At 50.3% G+C, this 18,752-nt stretch overlaps 1 protein-coding gene across 5 annotated transcripts in view; it reads right to left on the bottom strand.

Annotated features, from left to right (window-relative positions):
* Positions 1 to 2,000: 2,000 nt before the first annotated feature.
* Positions 2,001 to 18,752, bottom strand: part of Catsperg (cation channel sperm associated auxiliary subunit gamma) — a 38,827-nt gene continuing 22,075 nt past the window's right edge. Inside the window, exons 8-29 of one of the 5 annotated variants that reach the window (XM_004636863.2) lie at positions 17,992 to 18,163; positions 16,396 to 16,533; positions 15,392 to 15,451; positions 15,098 to 15,214; positions 14,352 to 14,402; positions 14,118 to 14,247; positions 12,905 to 13,016; positions 12,253 to 12,411; positions 12,058 to 12,170; positions 10,614 to 10,827; positions 10,047 to 10,109; positions 9,800 to 9,971; positions 9,575 to 9,693; positions 9,008 to 9,088; positions 8,861 to 8,917; positions 5,699 to 5,855; positions 5,437 to 5,500; positions 5,231 to 5,326; positions 4,935 to 5,024; positions 2,653 to 2,745; positions 2,459 to 2,558; positions 2,001 to 2,376 (exon numbers count right to left, since the gene is read on the bottom strand). In XM_004636863.2, coding sequence (XP_004636920.2) covers positions 2,107 to 2,376; positions 2,459 to 2,558; positions 2,653 to 2,745; positions 4,935 to 5,024; positions 5,231 to 5,326; positions 5,437 to 5,500; positions 5,699 to 5,855; positions 8,861 to 8,917; positions 9,008 to 9,088; positions 9,575 to 9,693; positions 9,800 to 9,971; positions 10,047 to 10,109; positions 10,614 to 10,827; positions 12,058 to 12,170; positions 12,253 to 12,411; positions 12,905 to 13,016; positions 14,118 to 14,247; positions 14,352 to 14,402; positions 15,098 to 15,214; positions 15,392 to 15,451; positions 16,396 to 16,533; positions 17,992 to 18,163 — 2,628 coding nt within the window. In that variant the 3' untranslated portion in view covers positions 2,001 to 2,106. Of the gene's footprint in view, positions 2,377 to 2,458; positions 2,559 to 2,652; positions 2,746 to 4,934; positions 5,025 to 5,230; positions 5,327 to 5,436; positions 5,501 to 5,698; positions 5,856 to 7,054; positions 7,294 to 8,860; positions 8,918 to 9,007; positions 9,089 to 9,574; positions 9,694 to 9,799; positions 9,972 to 10,046; positions 10,110 to 10,613; positions 10,828 to 12,057; positions 12,171 to 12,252; positions 12,412 to 12,904; positions 13,017 to 14,117; positions 14,248 to 14,351; positions 14,403 to 15,097; positions 15,215 to 15,391; positions 15,452 to 16,395; positions 16,534 to 17,991; positions 18,164 to 18,752 lie in introns of those variants that run through there. The other 4 variants (XM_023721555.1, XR_002822257.1, XM_023721556.1 and 1 more) reach the window with 4 other exon arrangements.

The raw sequence follows: 18,752 nt of genomic DNA, 5'->3' as shown, positions 1-18,752 counted from the left end.
ACAAAAGACTGGGATTAACTGCTCTCAGCTCCAGGAGTAGCATCTGATTGGCCAGTTGACGCTCCATCCTTCTGGCAATGTGATTTGTAGGGTGGAGTGATACTGACCCTGTAGGAGTGGTACATGCTGCTTCGTTTCTTCCTTCCAGATCTTTACACGTGATCTGTCTCTCTCTCTCTCTCTCTCTCTCTCTCTCTCTCTCTCTCTCTCTCTCTCTCTCTCAAATGTGCCCTCTCTCCCTGGATAATGGTGGCCCTAGATGATGAGGATTGTTGCCCAGTGGTCAGAGGATCACACTCAGAGGAGAGCAGATCAGGGAAAACTCCACAGAAATGGAGTCAGAATCTTGCAAATACTGAGAATTTCTGAATCAAATGATCCTTGAAGCCTATAATAACAAACCCATAAATTACCATTTCCATGTAGAACATTTGATTCAAATTGTTACTACTTGCAGCTAAAATTAAAATGTTAACCTCTTACAGTTGCCCCACACCTAACACCTAAAGCCACCAAATATTGTACTTTTTTGGAGATGGGGGTTGCTGGGGATAGAACTTGGGACCTTGTGCTTGCCTGGCAGGTACTTATGGTGCTGAGCTGTCTCTCTATCCCTAAAGCCACTAAATAGATGTTAACATTCAAAATATTTAATGATGGAGCACCAACCAATCAATAGTACAGGCCATAGCAATGGACCTGGGTAATGGAGGACCCTACTGGGACACTCTAGAGAGGACCTGGGCCAATAGTGCCCAGATCCATCTTGACCTGACTGCAGCCATCTTGAGTTGTAACTGTGATATTGCCCCTGAGGAACTTGGGCCTTTTTCCCACCCTGCATGATTTTCCAGCATGGTACATAAATAAAACCAGGAGAGTGTTTTGTGGAGTTTCCCAGTAAACCCTGGCCTCACTACCGGGAACATGCTGACATATTTGGTGTCAACCTGAGATAGACTAGATACAGTTTGGCTTGGAAGAAGTTATTTTGTCCTGACCTCTATATACAAGTTCCCTCTGTCTGCCCCAATTTGTGGTAATCCACCATTCTTTTTTTTTTTTTTTTAAATTTTATTTATTTATTTATGTGTGTGTGTGTGTGGCCAGCTCAGCCCACCAGGGGGCAGGGCTGGCTGGCATGTGGTGCTGGGGATTGAACCGCGGTCCCTGCGTTTTGCTAAGCTTGTTCTAAGTAGGTGCTTTAGACCACTGAGCCATCTCACCAGCCCCATAATCCACCATTCTTGCTGCCACCCAGGATCATGCTTTGGTTAGCAAATCCTCAACAAATTGCACTTTGGAGCTGGGGAGATAGCTTGGTGGCATAAGCACCTGACTGGCAAGCGCAAGATCCTGAGTTCAATCCCCGGTATTGTATGCTGTGCTGGCTGTGGAATCAGGTGTCACCACACACACCTATAATCCCAGCACCATGGAGGCTGAGACAGGAGGATCACTATAAGTCCAAACTGTAGCAAGACCCTGTATCAAAAAAAAAATTTTTTTTTTCACTCTGCAGTCTTGAATCTGCCTTCCTCTCTCTTAGGTTTCATGGCACCTTTTACCTACAGTGGGCCCCATTCTTTTGCCCTGGATATTTGTAGAACATGACAGGCACAGAAAGAACCAATTGGTACAAATATTTACACACACACACACACCCCAGTAATGGGGACTGAACCCATGAGGAGTTCTCTTGGGGCCTTTGCATTAAATTCCATTTCCAGCCCTTTTTATCTTGAGACAGGATCTGATTAAGTCACTAAATTGACTAGGCTGGGGTTAAACTTGTGATCCTCCTGCCTTTGCCTCCCAGAGTGCTGGGATTACAGATGTATACTACTAAGCCCACCTAAAGTTTGACATTTTGAGGACCTGTGTTGGACCTTTGTTGTGCAGCTGTGTTGGTACAAACCAATGAAACGTGAGCCCTTCTGAAGAGTCATGGTGGCTCATTCTGAAATGGGGCTTTATTTGGCTCTGAGTGAGAAGTGAACATTCAAGTAAAACAAAGAAAGGCCATGGTAGGGGCCAGGCTGCACTTTCGCGGTGGGCTATTATGAGAAGCCAAGGGTGGGCGAGGGCTTGAGGTGAGGGAGAGGCTCAGCTCGGGAGCTCCTTTGCTACAGCTTCCTCAGCGTCAGCCTTGTCCCCCTTGTCCTCCTTCAAAGTGACTTTGGAGGTGCCCTTCAAGCTGGCATTGCTGCTCATCTGTGAGGAGCTGCTGCTGGATGTGGAGTAGTATAAGGACCCTGAGGTGATGACGGTGTTCATCTTCCAGAGGAAATTATTCCAGGCCTTCACCATAAGCGGCCACAAGAGGCAGAAGGTGATGTAGAGGATCACCAGGCCAACAAACACGCTGGCGGACACCTGAGGCATGGGGGTGCAAGGCTTGGGTGCACAGCCCGGGGCCCCTGCCCACCCCGCAGGGCAGCTCCCAGCAGCCACTCACAAGGGCGATGGAGAGGGCCCGCCTGAAACTGAGCGGCAACCCGTGGATGTGCAGCAGGAAGTTGAGCTGGTAGTCACAGTATGTGCTGCTGTCCACACCTCTGGTAGGGGATGGGTCCAGGGTTTGGAGGCAGCTGGGGGCACCACCCTTTAGGACACCACCAACCTCCACCTGGGCCCCAAGGCCTGGCTCACCTATTGCTCACCAATACCTTGAAGTAGAATTCAGGTGAGAAGATGCTTTGGGGGGTCGTGTCATAGCATGGGGAGTTCTCCAGACACAGCCACCTGGAAGCCAAGTGTGGGCTCTTGTGCTGCCATCTATGCCTAGTGTATGCCAGGCCCTGATTTCCTCTCCATCCCACGCACCCAGCTGTCGTCTCAGGCCTCTCTCATCCACTCTTTCTTCCATTCATCCAGTGATGCTGCCTTGATCATCAGGAATTCAACAGGTTTTTTTTTTTTTTTTTTTTCCTCTGAGACAGGATTTTGTTGCGCAGTTCAGGCTGCCCCTGAACTCACTATGTAGCCTAGGCTGGCCTCAAACCTTTGAGGATTCTCCTGCCTCAGCGTGCCAAGTATTGGGACTATAGGCATGTGCCATCATGCCCAGCTTGAGATTTTGTTTTGTTTTGAGACAGTGTCTCACTATATTTCAAACTGGCCTCAAACTGTGTGTGGGCGAAGCTGGCCTTGAACTTGAAGCAATCTTCCTCCCTCAGCCTCCCAAGTACTGGGATTATGGGCACAAACCACCACACCAGCATCTTCTCTGTGTATATAGTAATCCAGCATCCTGTTGATCATCTTAGCTGGCGTCAAGGCGAATGAGCTGGCATCAGCTATGTTTGGGGTTTTGTTTTGTTTTGTTAGTTAAGTGGGGTAGGTCAATACTTTTTTTTTTAAATTTTATTTATTTGTGTGTGTGTGTGTGTGTGTGTGTGGCCACTCAGCCCACCAGGGGGCGGGGCTGGCCGGCATGTGGTGCTGGGGGATTGAACCGCGGTCCCTGTGCTTTGCTAAGCCTGTTCCAAGCAGGTGCTTCAGACCACTGAGCCATCTCACCAGCCCCAATATATATACATATTCATCTGGGGTTTTTTTTGCAGAACGGGGGATTGAACTCATGCCCTTGAGCTTGCCAGGGAAGTGCTTATCCACTGAGCCATCTCCCCGGCGGTCAATACTGGTTTTAAACAAGCTAGAACTCTTCATTATTATCGAGGAGCCACTACATCAATGAAAGTTCAACAATCTTCACTTAAACAAGATTTATGATACTGTGTTTAATTTTTATATGTTTAAAATGTTGAAATGTTTTCAAAGTTAACTAAGCAGTATTATAGGGCTGGGGAGATAGCTCAGCAATCTAAACTCCTGCCTGGCAAGCGCAAGGACCCAGGTTTGATCCCTGGTACCGCATGCTGTGCTGGCCCTGGAACCCCTGGCCTGCCATGCTGGCCACCAAAACCGGGCATGGCAGTGCAGAGACCATTCAATCCGTGGCATGCCATGCTGGCCCCACCCCCAGGGCTCGCTGAGATGGAGACTGAGACTGGCGTGGTGGTGAGCTCCTGTAATCCCAGCACTTGAGAGGCTGAAAACAGGATCACCACAAGTACCATCTGTGTAGTGGGACCCTATAAACCCTGTACTAAATACATTTAAAAGATAAATAAATAAATAAAAACACAGCCGGGCATGGTGGCACACATCTGTGATTTGAGCACTCTGGAGGCTAAGGCAGGAGCATTGCAGTGAGTTCAAGGCCAGCCTGAGCTACCCTGGGGGACAGATCAACTCTGTCTCAAAAACACCAAACCAAAAAAAAAAAAGAACAACAACCACAACCCTAAAATGCTATATTTATGCCAGGTGCAGTGTGCACAACTGTAATCCTATCCTTCTGAGAAGCAGAGGTAAGAGACTCAAGTTACAGCCCAACCTGAACAGTTCAGAACTTAGCCAGACCTTATCTCCAAACAGAGAAGGGCTGGCAATGTAGCTCGGTGCAGCATAGGTTGAATTTCATGTGTGTGTGGAGAGGACTGTATTGTGTCTACTCAGGATCTGATCCTGCAAGACAAGCAGACCCCACAGAAGGAAATGACTGGACAGAGTGAGCAGGGATGGGAAGAAAGGTGCAGCAGAGGCATGGGGAGGTGCTGGGAGGGGCTTAAGGCCTGAACAGAGAGAGAACAGGTAGAAGGGTCTTGACAGGGATGGAACCAGGAAGCCAAGAGAAGACAGTCGCATCCTGAAATAGTAGGGAAAGTCTCCTTGATGGCGGGACATCCCCCTAGAGAGAGGAGGAGAGTCCAGCGTTCCAGACTGAGGGTCCCGCTGTATTGTCCCTCCCCGCTCCCCAACACAAAGGCAGTTGGCCTAGCTTCTAGACCTAGAAGACTGTCAGAACCAGGATAGCAGGAAGGATGGCAGCCCTTCTGGGAAGGAGGGGGTGGGGCCTGGTGACTCACTGGATGCCGAAGCTCTGAGAGGACATGATATGGAATGCCCCGTCCTCCGTGGTCTCTATGGTCTCTGTAGTCCAGATGCGGCTATTAGTCCTGCGCAGGACAGTGAATTCAGGGGGGTGGGGCCTGGGCGGGGCCTGGGTGTGGGCGGGGCTGTATTTGCTTTCCAGACCCTATTGGTCTGTCTGTGGACGGGGCTGGTGCTCGGTGGGTGGGGCTTGCAACCAGTTTGAGACAGGTAGAGGTGTGAGGGGCTGCGAGGGAGGAAGGTGGGGCATGGTCACCCCAGCCCGGCTTACGTGTCCAGCGGGCTGTTGAAGCGGTAGATTTCCTCCTCGCTGTAGTCCCGAATGCTGTCCAGGGTGGGCCCGCCACCCACCACCTTCAGCATGTATCTGCCGGGAGCACGGGTGCTCGTGGACTGACACAGGACCCCCAATTCCAGCATCCCCTCCTGCGCTAAGTACCCCGAGACCCATGCAGGACAGGTTGGCTTCGCCTTTACCTGCCCATGAAACTGCCTGAGTCTCCCGTCACCAAATCTTGAACCAAGAAGAAAGGGTGGAACTCTGGGATGGGAAGGAATTGAGAACAGGAGAGGAAATGAGCGTGGCCCGAAAAGAAGTGGAAGTAGAACTGAGGCGGGAGGAGGAGAGATGGTCAAGGGTTGGAGCAGAGCGATGTGGACCCCACTGGGTAGGGGAGGGGGGGGTGCAGTGGGGGGCCCCGGGGACAGCGAACTCTGGCCGGCATGGGACAGAACACACGGTCACGGAAGAGAAAGCAGGGCATCTCGGGGTCCGGGTGCACGCAGTCGAAGTACTGTTTGTTGAGTAGGCGGCTGTGTTCCAGCGTGTAGGTGATGTCAAAAGCCAGGCGCTTGCCTGGGGGGCAGCCAATAAACACTGGCAACATCAGGTTGCCCTGGACAAAAGAAAAACGGGATGCTGGGGTGGGAGAAGAGTGGTGGTAGAGAAAACACTGTACCTTCAACACACACTAGAGCTAACTGCCTGGCACACCCCCAATTCTGTGTGTGTGTGTGTGTGTGTGTGTGTGTGTGTGTGTGTGTGTGTGTTGGGAATTGAGCCTAGAGTCTCTGTACTCCATCCCCAGGTCCTCTACTTGTATTTTGAGAAAGGCTTTCACTAAATTGCTAGTCTTCAGCTTATGATTTTCCTGCCTCATCTTCCAGAGTAGCTGAGGTTACAGTCATGCGGCACCACCCTTAGCAACCTATAGTTATAAGTACCACTGAGCGAAGGGAAGGCAAGGGAAGCAAAAAGAATGAAAGATGTGTTATGTACACGCTCCAGCTCCCCACAATAAATGTAATCATATGTAAACACGCACTAATTCTTTTTTTTTTTTCCTCGAATGCCTTCAGGGTACTTTTGGCCAGCGGGAGAGTTGTGAGGTTCGAACTCCAGCAACCTGAGGCTGACAGCTTTGTGGAAGCAGCCACTTAAAGGCCTGAGCTAGGGCCAGGCCCCCCACTAATTCTTTTTTAAGACAAGGTCTTATTATATAGTTCAGGCTGGCCTCAAACTCACAGAGATCCTCCTTCCTCAGCTCTCTGAGTGCTGGAGTTGGAGGCACATGCCATCAAACCTAGCACTAAGCATTTTTTTAGATGAAAAAAAGTGTAACTATACTTGTAACAGCTACCAACATTTATGTAGCTTCTCCTGTATGCAAGATACTGGGTGATACTCAAAGAATTTCACATATTCATGGCAAGGCATGGTGGTGCACATCTGTAATCCCAAAACTCTGGGAAGTTGGGGCAGGAGGATCAAAAGTTTGAGGCTGGACGGGGCAACGTAGTGACTTAGCACAATGCTGTCTCGAACTGGGGGGAGGGTGTTTGGGTAGGGATATAGCTCAGAGTGAAAGCTCTGGGCTTAATCCCTAGTGCCATGAAAGCAAAACAAAACAAGAGTTTTATATATTTAAAGTTACTTTGTCTTCTGTCCAGGGCTGGCCTGGGAGTACTTACTATATGGAGTGCATGTACATGGACACATCTTTAAAGCTCACAGATGTCTGTATGCCTCATTTTAGAAATGACAAAGTGAGGCATAGCATACTCAAGTAGTTTAGTAATTCCAAAGCCACAGGGTTTGTAAGTGGTAGAGTCAGGCTTGGAAGGACAGGTTGGTTCCAGATGCCTCTAGCGTGCAACATGTAAAGTAGCTCTCATCTCCTAATGGCCTCGCACAAGCTCTTGGTCCTACTTTGTAGACTTGAGCTTGGGCTTCAGTTCATCAATAATAGGCCAGCAGTATCATGTAACAGATGAGGAACTGGACCCCAGAACGAATCCCCATAACACTGCCTTCAGAATGAGAAGTCCCTGGGCCTGTTCGGGAATAGGGTACAAGCATTTACGTAAGAGACAAAAGGACACAAGACATCCTCTATGTTGATGGCAGCTAAGGAGAGAAGCTGGTAGCCATATAGTAAACACTCCCAGGCGAGCTTTGGACTAAAGACTTTATATCAATCAGCCCCTCTCTCCCTGTGAGGCGTAATGGGCATGTGAGACACAGTGTGCCTAGGAACCATCGTGGTTACTGGTACTTCCATCCCGTCCAGATGTCCAGGCTAAAAGCCTTGATTCCATCCCTGCAACCTCCCTTTCCTTCATACCCACATCCAATCCATCAGGATACTGTCCAACCTGATCTCCTCCTTGACCTTCCTGTTTCCACTCCCCTAGGTCTGTCCCTCCCTGCAGGCAACCAGATGGATCCAGTGAGCACACAAGTCCCTTTTCTGCTCTGAGTCCCCCTGTGAAGCTGTCTCACTCTGCATGGCCCCCAGGATCCCAGGACCAGCCACCATCCCTGCTCTAACCTTGTCTCTGCTCTAAACTCATCTTTGGTCACCTTGACTAAGTCATGTTCACTCCTGTGATTTTAGTCCAACCCTCAAATCTCACATAAACCAAGGAGTGCTGCTATTACGGCCTGCCTTCTACTGCCTGTTGAGACCTTGTCTCAAAATAAAAATTGAGCCAGTCATGGTGGTGCATGTCTATAATCCCAGTACTCTGGAGGCTGATGTAGGAGGATCATCATGAGTTTGAGGCCAGCCTGTGGCTGAGGAGATAGCTCAGTAGAATAAGCACTTGCCTGGCAAGTGCAAGGGCCTGAGTTCAATCTCCAGTTCTGAAACAAAAACAAAAACAACAATAAAAACAAGAGAGAGAGAAAAAGAAACAGGGAGAGAAGAAGAACAAAGCTTAATGTTAAGGACCTGCATTCAATCCCCAGAATAGAAGAAAGAAAGAAAGAAAGAAAGAAAGAAAGAAAGAAAGAAAGAAAGAAAGAAAGAAAGAAAGGGGGCTGGGGATATAGCTCAGTGGTACAAGTGCCTGCCTGACAGGCACAAGATCCTGAGTTTGATTTCTAGTACAAAAAAGAAAGATGAAAAGAAGAAAGAAAAAAGACAGACAGAAAGGAAGGAAGGAAGGAAAGAGAGAGAGAGAGAGAGAGAGACAGAGAGAGAGAGAGACAGACAGACAGACAGACAGACAGACAGAGACAGAGAGAGAGAGACAGAAGGAGAGAGAGAAATAAAACCAGTATGTAAAAGGAAGCCAAGCTGGCCACGTGGCACCTTTGTGCCAACTGGATTGGAAAAAGTAGCCCTGTCTCTCAGCTGCTTTATCTTCCTCTGCAGAGAAGTGCCCAACAGAAGGCACTTGGACAGACAAGCTTGTGTGCAACCTACATGATGTCAGCCCTTCCTAAACAGATAAATGGAGGAAAGCAATAAGTGGGTGGGTGGATGAATGTGAACATGAATGAGAAGGCAGGGAATCAGGAATGTAGTAGTGGGACTCCCAGAAGCACACTGGGACTTGAGCCCCAGCCCAACCACTCTTGTCCCGGCACAAGGCGCAGTATCCCAAGCTCTCGTACTTGCATGCGGAGCCCAAAGTGCGTGCTCTGGAAGCAGTGCCCAGAAGACCCTCGCACCTGCAGGTAGAATCAGGTGATTATGGTGGTCCCCACAGGCTGGGGCTTCCCCCTCACCCCGTGAACCTCCCCTCCAGGCTTGGACTATACCTTGACCATCACGGAAGTCTTCATGAGATGATGTCCACTAATGCCCTGGTCATAGCAAACCTTTTTATCCCTCAGCGTAATCTGGAGTGGGAAAGCGGGAGAGAACAAAATAAGGCCTATATGGGTCCAAGGCCCCAGGGAATGTTCCGATACTCCGCAGCTGGGGCAGCGGGGGACTAGCAGATCCATGGTTTTCCATTTCTCATGTGGAGGAATAGAGAAATAGCTCCCAGGACCTAAGAACTCTATACCCACCTTTTTTTTTTTTTTTTTTTTTTTTCATTATATCTTTTGCTTAGTACAACATTTTGAGAGAGAGAGAGAGAAAGACAGACAGACAGACAGACAGACAGACAGACAGACAGATAGACAGACAGAGACAGAGAGAGACAGAGAGAGACAGAGAGAATGTCAGTCTCACTTTGTATTTCAGCCTGGCCTTGAACTCACTACATGGCCCAACCTGGTCTCAAACTCTCAGGGATTCTCCTGCCTCAGGCCCTCCAGTGCTGGGATCACAGCCTACACCACTACTCCCTTGATAGCCATCCCCTCTCCCAGCCTCACCAAGAACTGCACCGAGTTTCGAATAACAGCAGCCTCCTGCTTCGCAAAGGCCTCAAGGCAGTGGGGATCAGCTAGCAAAAAGCCCACTGCCAGCTTGCGCTGTGCCTGGAAGGCGGAGCCTGTGTGGGGCACAGACAGGGGTTCAGGCCTTGCGCCCCTTGGTGCCTGGGTCCCAGACCCCGTCCTTCTAGAAGCAGGCACTAGGTGCAGGGTCAGCCCACAGACCTTCTTTGGAGCGCATCTTTAAGGAGAACTGGTAGGAGTTGCCCTTGTCCAAGAAAATGTACTGGGGCAGCTGGTACTGGGACTTGAGGTCATAGACTTTTTCATAGCTGGCCATGTCAATGTGTATGCCGCCTGCGCTCAGCCAGTTTCTTTTTAGATATAAGTAGTAATCCTGGTGGGTGCAACAGTCAGCGTGGGTATGTGGAGGCTAACCCCAATTTCCCAGCCCTCAGCCTTCTCCACATACCTGGTCCTGCTTCTTATTTTTCCACCAGCGCCAAGTAGGATCATGTACTGGGTCTGCATATGGCTACAAGGATCAAAGGATTGAAGGAGTGGGTGACGGGCCTTAGGCAGAAGGTATCTAATGCAGCTAGTCCCCAAACCTGGGCCTTTCTTTTGGGGTATTGGACATTGAACCCAGGACCTTTGAACTGAGCTATACTCTACTCATGAAGGTAGGTCCCTGTCCTCCATTTTTTTTCTCTCTCTCTCTGATAAGGTCTGGCTAAATTGCTAGATTTCCAAGGCTGGGTTCTAATTCACAATCCTTCTGTCTCAGTCTGTCTCTCTGCTGAAATTACAGGTGTGCACCACCACACCTAGCAACCAAACCCAGCTTCTGCATACCTGCTACACCCCCAAAACCATTCTTCACAGTCCTACTTAAGCCAGCCCCACCTCTACCCTCCTCCAAGTCCTGGAACTGGTAGTGGCTCTGCTGCTCATACAGCAGCAGTTGTTCCACAAGTCCCCAATTCTGCTGCATAGGTTGGTTCCCCTCTGCCAGGTGTAGACACCATGGGGCACCCACCTTGTTGTACTTAGAGTGCAGCCAGAGCAGGTAGTAGAGGAGGCCCTGGTAGACAGCAAGCGACTTCTTGCTGTGGAAGCCCGAGCTCTCCAGGATATGGGGTGGCCGAGCCCGGTAGCATTCCTCACGCGTGTAGGCCTGAGGGTTGGGCAGGTTCAGCAGGCTCAGCATGGTGAAGGGGCACTGGTTGGTGAAGGTCAGCACCATATGGCTCCTGCACAGCAGGGGAGTGGGGTGGGGGGAGAGCAGTTGTCCAAGGCGCCCACTGCTGGACACTGCTAGCCTCCCAGGCCTCACGCTCACCTTGCCGCTGGCTCCCCAAATCTAATCCAGCCCTGTGCCTCAGCCCCTCTTCCCAGTGCCCTCTCAGCACACTCATTGGCTGTCCTGGTGCCTCAGATCAAAGGCCCTGCCCTCCACAGCCAATCCACCAAGCCTTGTTTTTTGCTTTTGGTTTTTTGTTTGTTTGTTTTTTGTTTTTTGGTGCCTTGTGTTATATGTGTGTGGTGCACCTGTGTATGTGTGTTACTAGGGATTGAATCGAACCCAGGGCCTTCACAATGACCTAAGTCCCCAGCCTCCTCTTCCTTTTTCTTTTTATCATTTTATTCGTTTATTTATTTATTTATCGTGGCCAGCTCAGCCCACTCTGGGGGCGGGGTTGGTGTGGCATGTGGTGCCATGGACTGAACCACGATACCTGCACAATTGTCTAAAGTTGCCTAAGCAGGTGCTTTAGACCACTGAACTATCTTGCCGGCCTTCCTTTTTATTCTTCTTATTGTAAGACAGTATCTTCCTAAATTGTCCTACCTGCTTTTGAACTTTTTTTTTTTTTAATACAGGGTCTCCCTACAGTTATGACTAGACTTGAAGTTCCTTAGTAGTCCAGGCTGGCCTCAAACTTGTGGCAGTCCTCCTGTCTCAGCTTCTTGAATGCCAGGATCATAGGCATGTGCCGCTGCTCACAGCGTTTTTTAAAACTTTTGTTTTAAGATAGGAGCTTAGGATGGACTTGAACTATGTAGCCCAGGTCGCGTGTGAACCTTCAGTTATCTTTCTACCTGAACCTTTCAAATGCTAGGATTACAAATGTGTGCTAGAACATGCCTGGCTGAACATGTGATTCTCTTTTTGATTTGTTTTTTGTTGCTGTCAACTTGTGATTCCTCAATGCCCATTCTCCTTTCTTCCCCCGCGCCCTCGTACATGGTCCCGCTCCAGCCCAGCACAGGAGCCAGGACCTCCCCACCCGGCTAATTCTCTTCACTCTTCAGGATCCAGCTCTGCCTCCTTCCCCGTGAGGCCCTCCTTGATTCGCCCTCCCCGGATCTGGCTCCTCCTTTGAGCTTTACAGGTGCTGAGCTCCCTCATTTCAGCCTGGAAGGTGCTGCTCCTAGGGTTGGGGCTTCTGGGGCCACCTGTGGGGTCCCCATCCTTTTACCCCTGCTGATGCAACTGGTAGTGGCTCTGCTGCTCATACAGCAGCAGCTTCTCCACAGGCACAGGCCTCTTGACCAGGTGACCCTGCCCGTGGCCCTCGAGGAGGTACACCAGCTGTGGGAGGAAGGCAGCCAGTGAGGTGCTGTCAGTACCGTGCGGTGAGCGCCCCCGTGTGGCCCCGAAGCACCCTGGGCACCTGGTACAGCTCCCTGTCTTCGTAGAAGAAGGTGACCGAGGTCTCATTGGGGGCATAGAGAGAGGACTGTTGCAACATCTGCAGACTGGAGTGGATGCTCCAGCCTCGGGACGGGAACAGTCGGTACACGTGGTAACTGCCCTCCAGGAGGTACCATATCTGTAGGGCAGCAGGCCTTGTGTCTGGGCTGAGGGGACCTCCAGTCACACCCTCCCTCCACCCAGGGCTGCCCCATACTGTGGGGCCAGGCGAGCCCCATCCTGCTCTGCAGTGCCAGCTCTCTACGTGCCCAAGCCCTGCCACTTCAGGTTCCAGCCCATGCCAGAATGTTCGTTCGTTCGTTTGTATTTGTTTTTTTCTTTCTTTCTTCCTTCCTTCTTTTCTTTTCTTTCTGAGACAGAGTCTTGCTATGTAATCTAGGGTAGCCTTGCACTGTGATCCTCCTGCTGCAGCCTCCTGAGTGCTGGTGCTATATGAACTTGACAAAAACTCTTACCCTCTCTGCGTTCCAGGGTTCTGTAATGAATGGAGCTTCTGGTGCCCTTTCCCGGGATCCCTGATGATGCTCCCACTCTCAGCCCCTTTACCCTAACAGGGGAGGTGGATTTGGGCTGAGCAAAGGGGGAGGAGGGAGTGGGTCAGGGAAGCCTACCTCTTCAGTCTCCGTGATAATAGCAATGTCCCCACCAAATGAATTGACCAGGTATTTGATGCTTAACTCTTTGGGGAAACCCGCCAGGTAGGTGTAGTTTTCTTCATTGTAGCTACAAGGGGCAAAGACAGAGAGCTCAGAAAATGGGCATCCCAAGTAGCTGCTCCTCAGCACCAGGACTAATATAACACTGGTCCCACTGACCAGATCTCTGCTAATTTGTGAGCCGGTGCAAAGGGACCTGGACTCCTAGCTTCTGCCCCTACCCACACCCATGGTGACCTTCTGTCCTCAGAGCCCCTGTCTCCCCATTTATAGGACAGAGCAGCTTGCTGTCCAGCACAGCAGTGGTAAGAAAGTGGAAAGACCCTAAACTGTCCTCAGAAAATGTGCTTCCACTGATTATTATTATTATTATTATTATTGTACTGGGGATTAAACTCTGGACCTTGCACTTGCCAGGCAGGTGCTTGTGTCACTGAGCTATCTCCTTGTCCCCTGCTTTTTATTTTTTTATATATTCCGCTGTTTATTTATTTATTACATTTATTTATTGTGTGTGTGTGTGTGTGTGTGTGTGTGTGTGGCCAGCTCAGCCCACCAGGGGGCTGGGCTGGCTGGCATGTGGTGCTGGGGGATTGAACTGTGGTCCCTGTGCTTTGCCAAGCTTGTTCCAAGTAGGTGCTTTAGACCACTGAGCCATCTCTCCAGCCCCATGCTTTTTAAATCTGTTTATTGAGACAGGGTCTCAGAGTCTCATTATCTGTATAGTTGAGGCTGACCTTGAACTCACTATGTATGCAGTCCAGGCTGGCTTTGAACTGGGGTCACAGGCGTGAGCCACCACATCCAGCCACATAAAGTTTCACTTCAAGACTCCCAGAAGTGATAGCACAAGCCTATAATCCTAGCGCTCTAGGAGGCTGAAGCAGGAGAACCACAAGTTCCACCCTGATGGAACAATGTAGCAAGACCCTGTCTCAAAATTATAAAAACAAAAAGGGCTGGTGATATAGCTCAGTGCGAAGGCTCTGGGTTCAATCCCCAGCACCACAGATACATATACATATATTTTGTTCCCTGCTCTCAGTCATGACATAGTCACTGGAGCCTTCTCTGAAGGCTTAGTGACTTCTGAAAGCCCCCCACACACACACACACAGTGGGGCTGGGAGACACACTGCCTGGGCACCCAGGATGGGGCCCTTCCCACCTCTGCAGGAGGAAGTTGCCCCAGATGATCAGCACGTTGTTGTAGGTGTTGAAGAACATGCCCTTGGGCACCATGGGGGAGTTGGTGTACTTCTCCGTGCCTACCATCATCAGGAACTCCAAGCCCCGAGCTGATTGGAGCAGAAGAGAAAAAAAATACAGCATACAAACAGGATCACCTGGGTTCCTCTGGTCCCTATCCACTTTGGGGGCCACCCCTGCCTTCCCTTCCTACCATCAGGGATGAAATTGGGGATGATGTAGAGGACTTCCATGTCATCACTGACTGTGGGTGAGAACACAGCAGAATCTCCTAAAGCCTCAAGCTTATGAAACCTGAATCTCGGGCTAGCTTTGGGCCCCCTCTACTCCCTAAAACCCTCGGCAAGGCTTGCTTCCCATTTGGGCCAGAATTCCTCAAGGTGAATTCTAAGAATGTTCTGCCTCCAAGAGGATGCAGTCTAATTAAGGAATGAGACTTATCTCCTCTGGCCCTAACTGGGGTTTTCTGCGGCACATGGCCGTACAACTAACTGTATCTGGTAGTCTGGTTCGCACTGCAAGTGAAATGAAATCCAACTTAGTTTTCATGCACTGCCCAGCCTTTCTGGGGCTGGCTTTACTCGCTTCAGTCCCACTCCCTGAGTGGTCGGTCTCTTGCGTTTTCTCCAGCCCACCAGAGCCTCTCTCCACTCTACTATCCCTTTTTATCCCCATCCAGGATTGAATCCTGGGTCTTCATCCCAGTCTTTTTATTGTTCTCCAGTTTTTGTTTCGTGAAAACAGGGTCCCTAAATTGCCCAGGTGGAACTTGTGATCCTCCTGCCTCGGCCTTTCTCAGTGCTAGGATTGCGCAAGCACCAGCTTTTACCTCCTTATCTATGTTTGACTTGAACAGTTCCCCTCACTTCCTGTGTCTGCCTAGAAGATCTCCTGAATGGAGCCCCAGTCTGGTCACCCGACCCCCATCACCCTAGTTACTCAGCCTGTAGCGGACCACGCAGAAAGACTTGGCTTTAAGGTCCTGGATCTCCACCAGCAGTAGGATGGTGTACTCGTCCGAGAGGAACTCGGCCCACATAATGGAGCAGTTGCCAACTGAGAATGGAGGGCAGGTCTACAGAAGCCCCGGACCCAGCCACCCACTGCCTCATCGTGCGAGGAACCCACCCCTGTTGGCCCTCCCCTCCCACCACCATGCAGGCTCCTCCCCCATCTCGCCTTTGCCCACAACCCCCTCTCCACCACCCCTCCACCCGGTGGGAAGTGCAGTACCAGAGATCTGCTCACACACGGACCTGCCCTTGGGCAGCATCTCGAAGGACACACGGCCCTCTGTGGAGTGAAAGTATGCTCAGGCCCTTCCCACCCTGCTGCACCCCACTAGCGCCCCACAGGGGCCTCCCAGTGTCCCCCCTCCTCCTCCCCCTCCGTGCCAGGGGACCTTTCCCAGTGCAGCGAGTCTGCCTCTGGGCGCAGGAATGGGCTCACCTCCAGCTCAGGGAGAGGGGGCTTCCCCCACCCCTTGCAGAGAGCCCCGGGCCTCTGCACTGAGCTCTATCCCCAAACTCTTTCCTTACACTTCTATTTTGAGATAGGGACTTGCTACATTGCTAGCTTGCACAGGTTGGGTGTGCACTTGCAATCCTCCTGCTTCACTCTCCCAGAATTCTAGGATTACAAACTTGTACCGCACCATCCAACACCACAGGGAAAATCTACTTCAAAACCAAAGCATAGGGTGGATGATAACAAACCTTTAATAGTACAAACCATGGCCCTGGCCCAGTTCTAAGACTGTTATGCACCAACTTCCTTTCTCTTTATATCAATGGAAACAAGTAGGTGCTACTATTATCATTCGGCCCCATTTTGCAGATAGGGAGAAAGGTCAGTGAGGTCTAAAGCCACACAGCTAGGGTGTGAGAGAGCAGTTTCCCTCCAAAATCTGCGATAGTAAGTCCCTATGCTATACTACCTTGCCCAGAGACCGAATCTGATACACACATATCCTGTAGGCCTCTGGATCCAGCCATGCCTGAAGCTGACATCTGGCCTTTTCATTTTCAGATCTACAAATAATGTTTAAAGGAGTTTTTAATTGACCTTCTGCCCTTGGTAACCCAAAATGTACTGAAAGATATATAACATATCCCTGAGCCTTATCTCTACAAAGGAACATACGCGTGCACACACACTCACTCCCGAGCTGATCTGGGACACTGCTGAAGGGCACACTGAGCAGGAGGAGAGGTCTGGAGGGGTCTTGGTCCCCTTACCGGTGATGGTCCCGAAGTGCATATAGCCCTCATGCTTGCCAGTGGTGAGGGCCATGATGTACTCAGAGCCATTGCTGTGAAAAAGCACCGGACACAGCCTTTTGATGCACTCAGTGGCCAGGACCCGAACCCAGCTGCCTGGAGGGGGGGGGGGACAGCACAGGGCCTCAGGCCAGGTGGCAGGACCTGTGCCTGGGCCACACCTTGGGGTGGTGTCTGGTGACCCTGGGCAGTGGCAGCATTGTTTTTGGGAAAAGTCCCCTTCCCGGTCCTCTGTCCCTGAGGTCCAGCTGGTGTAGGCCCCTTTCTCACTTCCCTGGCCAGGGCCACTGGTTCAGAACAGGACATGAACAAGCCAGGCAAAGCGGAGTGCATCCTGGCTTACAGCCATAGCAGAAAAGCCTTTGCTGTTCTCAGTCCAGCCGCACATGCCTGAAAGCCACATGCTCCTGGGCTGTCAGCTAGGAAGCTCAGACACAGCACTTTTCTGTGGCTTAAACTGATTTTCGCTGGATTTCTCCCACTGTCCCAGGGCCCTAAAGGAGGAAAATGGGGTGGCTGGGAGAATGCGTTAATGTAAATTATGGCACTTTTTTAGGTACGCAATTTGCAGAGAGGGGGGTGTGCTGTTCCCAGCTCTTTATTTTGAGACAGGGTCTTACTTCTGACTTTCTTCTGACTTCTTACTTTCTTCTGACACGCTATATGTTCCCCCATCCATGTCTTTCTCTCTTTCTGACTTGTCTTTTTTTGTATTGGGAATTGAACTCAGGACCTTGCACTTGCCAGGCAGCCAGTGTGTCACTGAGCTATCTCCTCAACCTTTATTCTTCTTTTTTTCTTTCTTTCTTTTTCTTTCTTTCTTTCTTTCTTTCTTTCTTTCTTTCTTTCTTTCTTTTTTTTCTTTTTTTGTAGTACTGGGGATTAAACAAGCACTCTACCAACAAACAACTCCCCAGCCCTTTTCTTTTCTTTTTTTTTTCTTTTTTCTTTTCTTTCTGAGACAAGTTCTTGCTATGTAGTTCACTGTGTATCCCAGGCTGGCCTCAAACTTGTGGCAATCCTCCTGCCTCAGTCTCCCAAATGCTGGGATTACAGGCACGCACCATCACACCTGGCTTCATTTTTTATTTTAAATAGAATCATTTCTACTTGTTTGTTTGGTACTGATGACCAAACTCAGGACCTTGAGCTTGCCAGGCAGTTGCTCATGCCACTGAGCTATCGCCCCAGCCTAAAGTAGAATCTGGTTAAATCACTAAGTCACCCACATTGGGTGTGAAGTTTCAGTCTTCCTGCCTCAGCTTCCTGAGTAACTGGGATTATAGATGTGTGACACCATCTTGGTTGGTTTGTCATCCTGCCATTTTGCCTGTGTGCGACTGTGGCTTCCTTTTGCTCTCTGTCCCTTCCCTCCTGCTTGTGCTTCCTTCTTGTAGTTGATTCATGGTGGTGGTGGTGGTGGTGGTGGTAGAAAATCCCAGAGAGCCCAGCAGGGTGGTTCATAACCTTGGTTGGTCCCTCCCTTCTACCAACAGCAATTCCAACTCCAACCCCAGGATCTCTGGGGGTCCCTTTGCCCGAGGTGGCCCTCACCACTGCTGTGGCTGCGGTTGAAGAGCGTAGCGTAGGTTCCTGTGAAATAGTAGACAAGCTGGTTCTGCCGAATGAAGAGGGTGCTCTCTGTGGAGACGGCATCATAGATGGTGGCCGAGAAGTCAGCCTGGGGGCAGTAGAAGGAGCCTACCCAGCAACTGTCAATGCTCAGCTGCAGGGGGCAGAGGACATGGTAAGCAGACGACCTAGACCTCAAGCCCCACATCCTGCCAGGGGGTACCTCCTGCTCTAACCACCTGGGATGGAGGGACAGAGTAGCAGCTGCAGGTGCTCTCTCTGCCCACCTGCGGCTGCACCTTGAGAGCCAAAGTTCCCCAGCATGGGGCAGGGAAGCAGACATCCCCACCACAGCCACCTGGACGTTTTGTCCCTCTTGGAGCATTATACAGCACGCTCAGTGGCATTTGGAAGTCCTTGTGCCCCTCGCTACAAATACAAAATATACTGTGTTTGACTTAAGGGAAATTTAGATAATTCCAGTCTACTGTAAATCCACTTCACTGTTGGGTTAACACCACCTGAATCCATGGACAAGTACTAACACTGACATCTCGAACAGTGGCAGCACCTCTGATCCAGAGTTATAGATTTTAAAACGAAATCTAAATTAAATTTCTAGAACTTACTACCAGTTTATAGGTATATGGTTGATGCACGCCAAACCACACCGACACCCCCCCGCCCCGTTCATGGGTTGAAGCCCAACATGAATGCATTTAGAGATACAGTCTTTTTTTTTT

The sequence above is a fragment of the Octodon degus genome, unplaced genomic scaffold (genome assembly GCF_000260255.1).
Source record: "Octodon degus isolate 3935 unplaced genomic scaffold, OctDeg1.0 scaffold00083, whole genome shotgun sequence".
Lineage (NCBI taxonomy): Eukaryota > Metazoa > Chordata > Mammalia > Rodentia > Octodontidae > Octodon > Octodon degus.
This window is presented reverse-complemented; position numbering and strand designations above follow the sequence as displayed.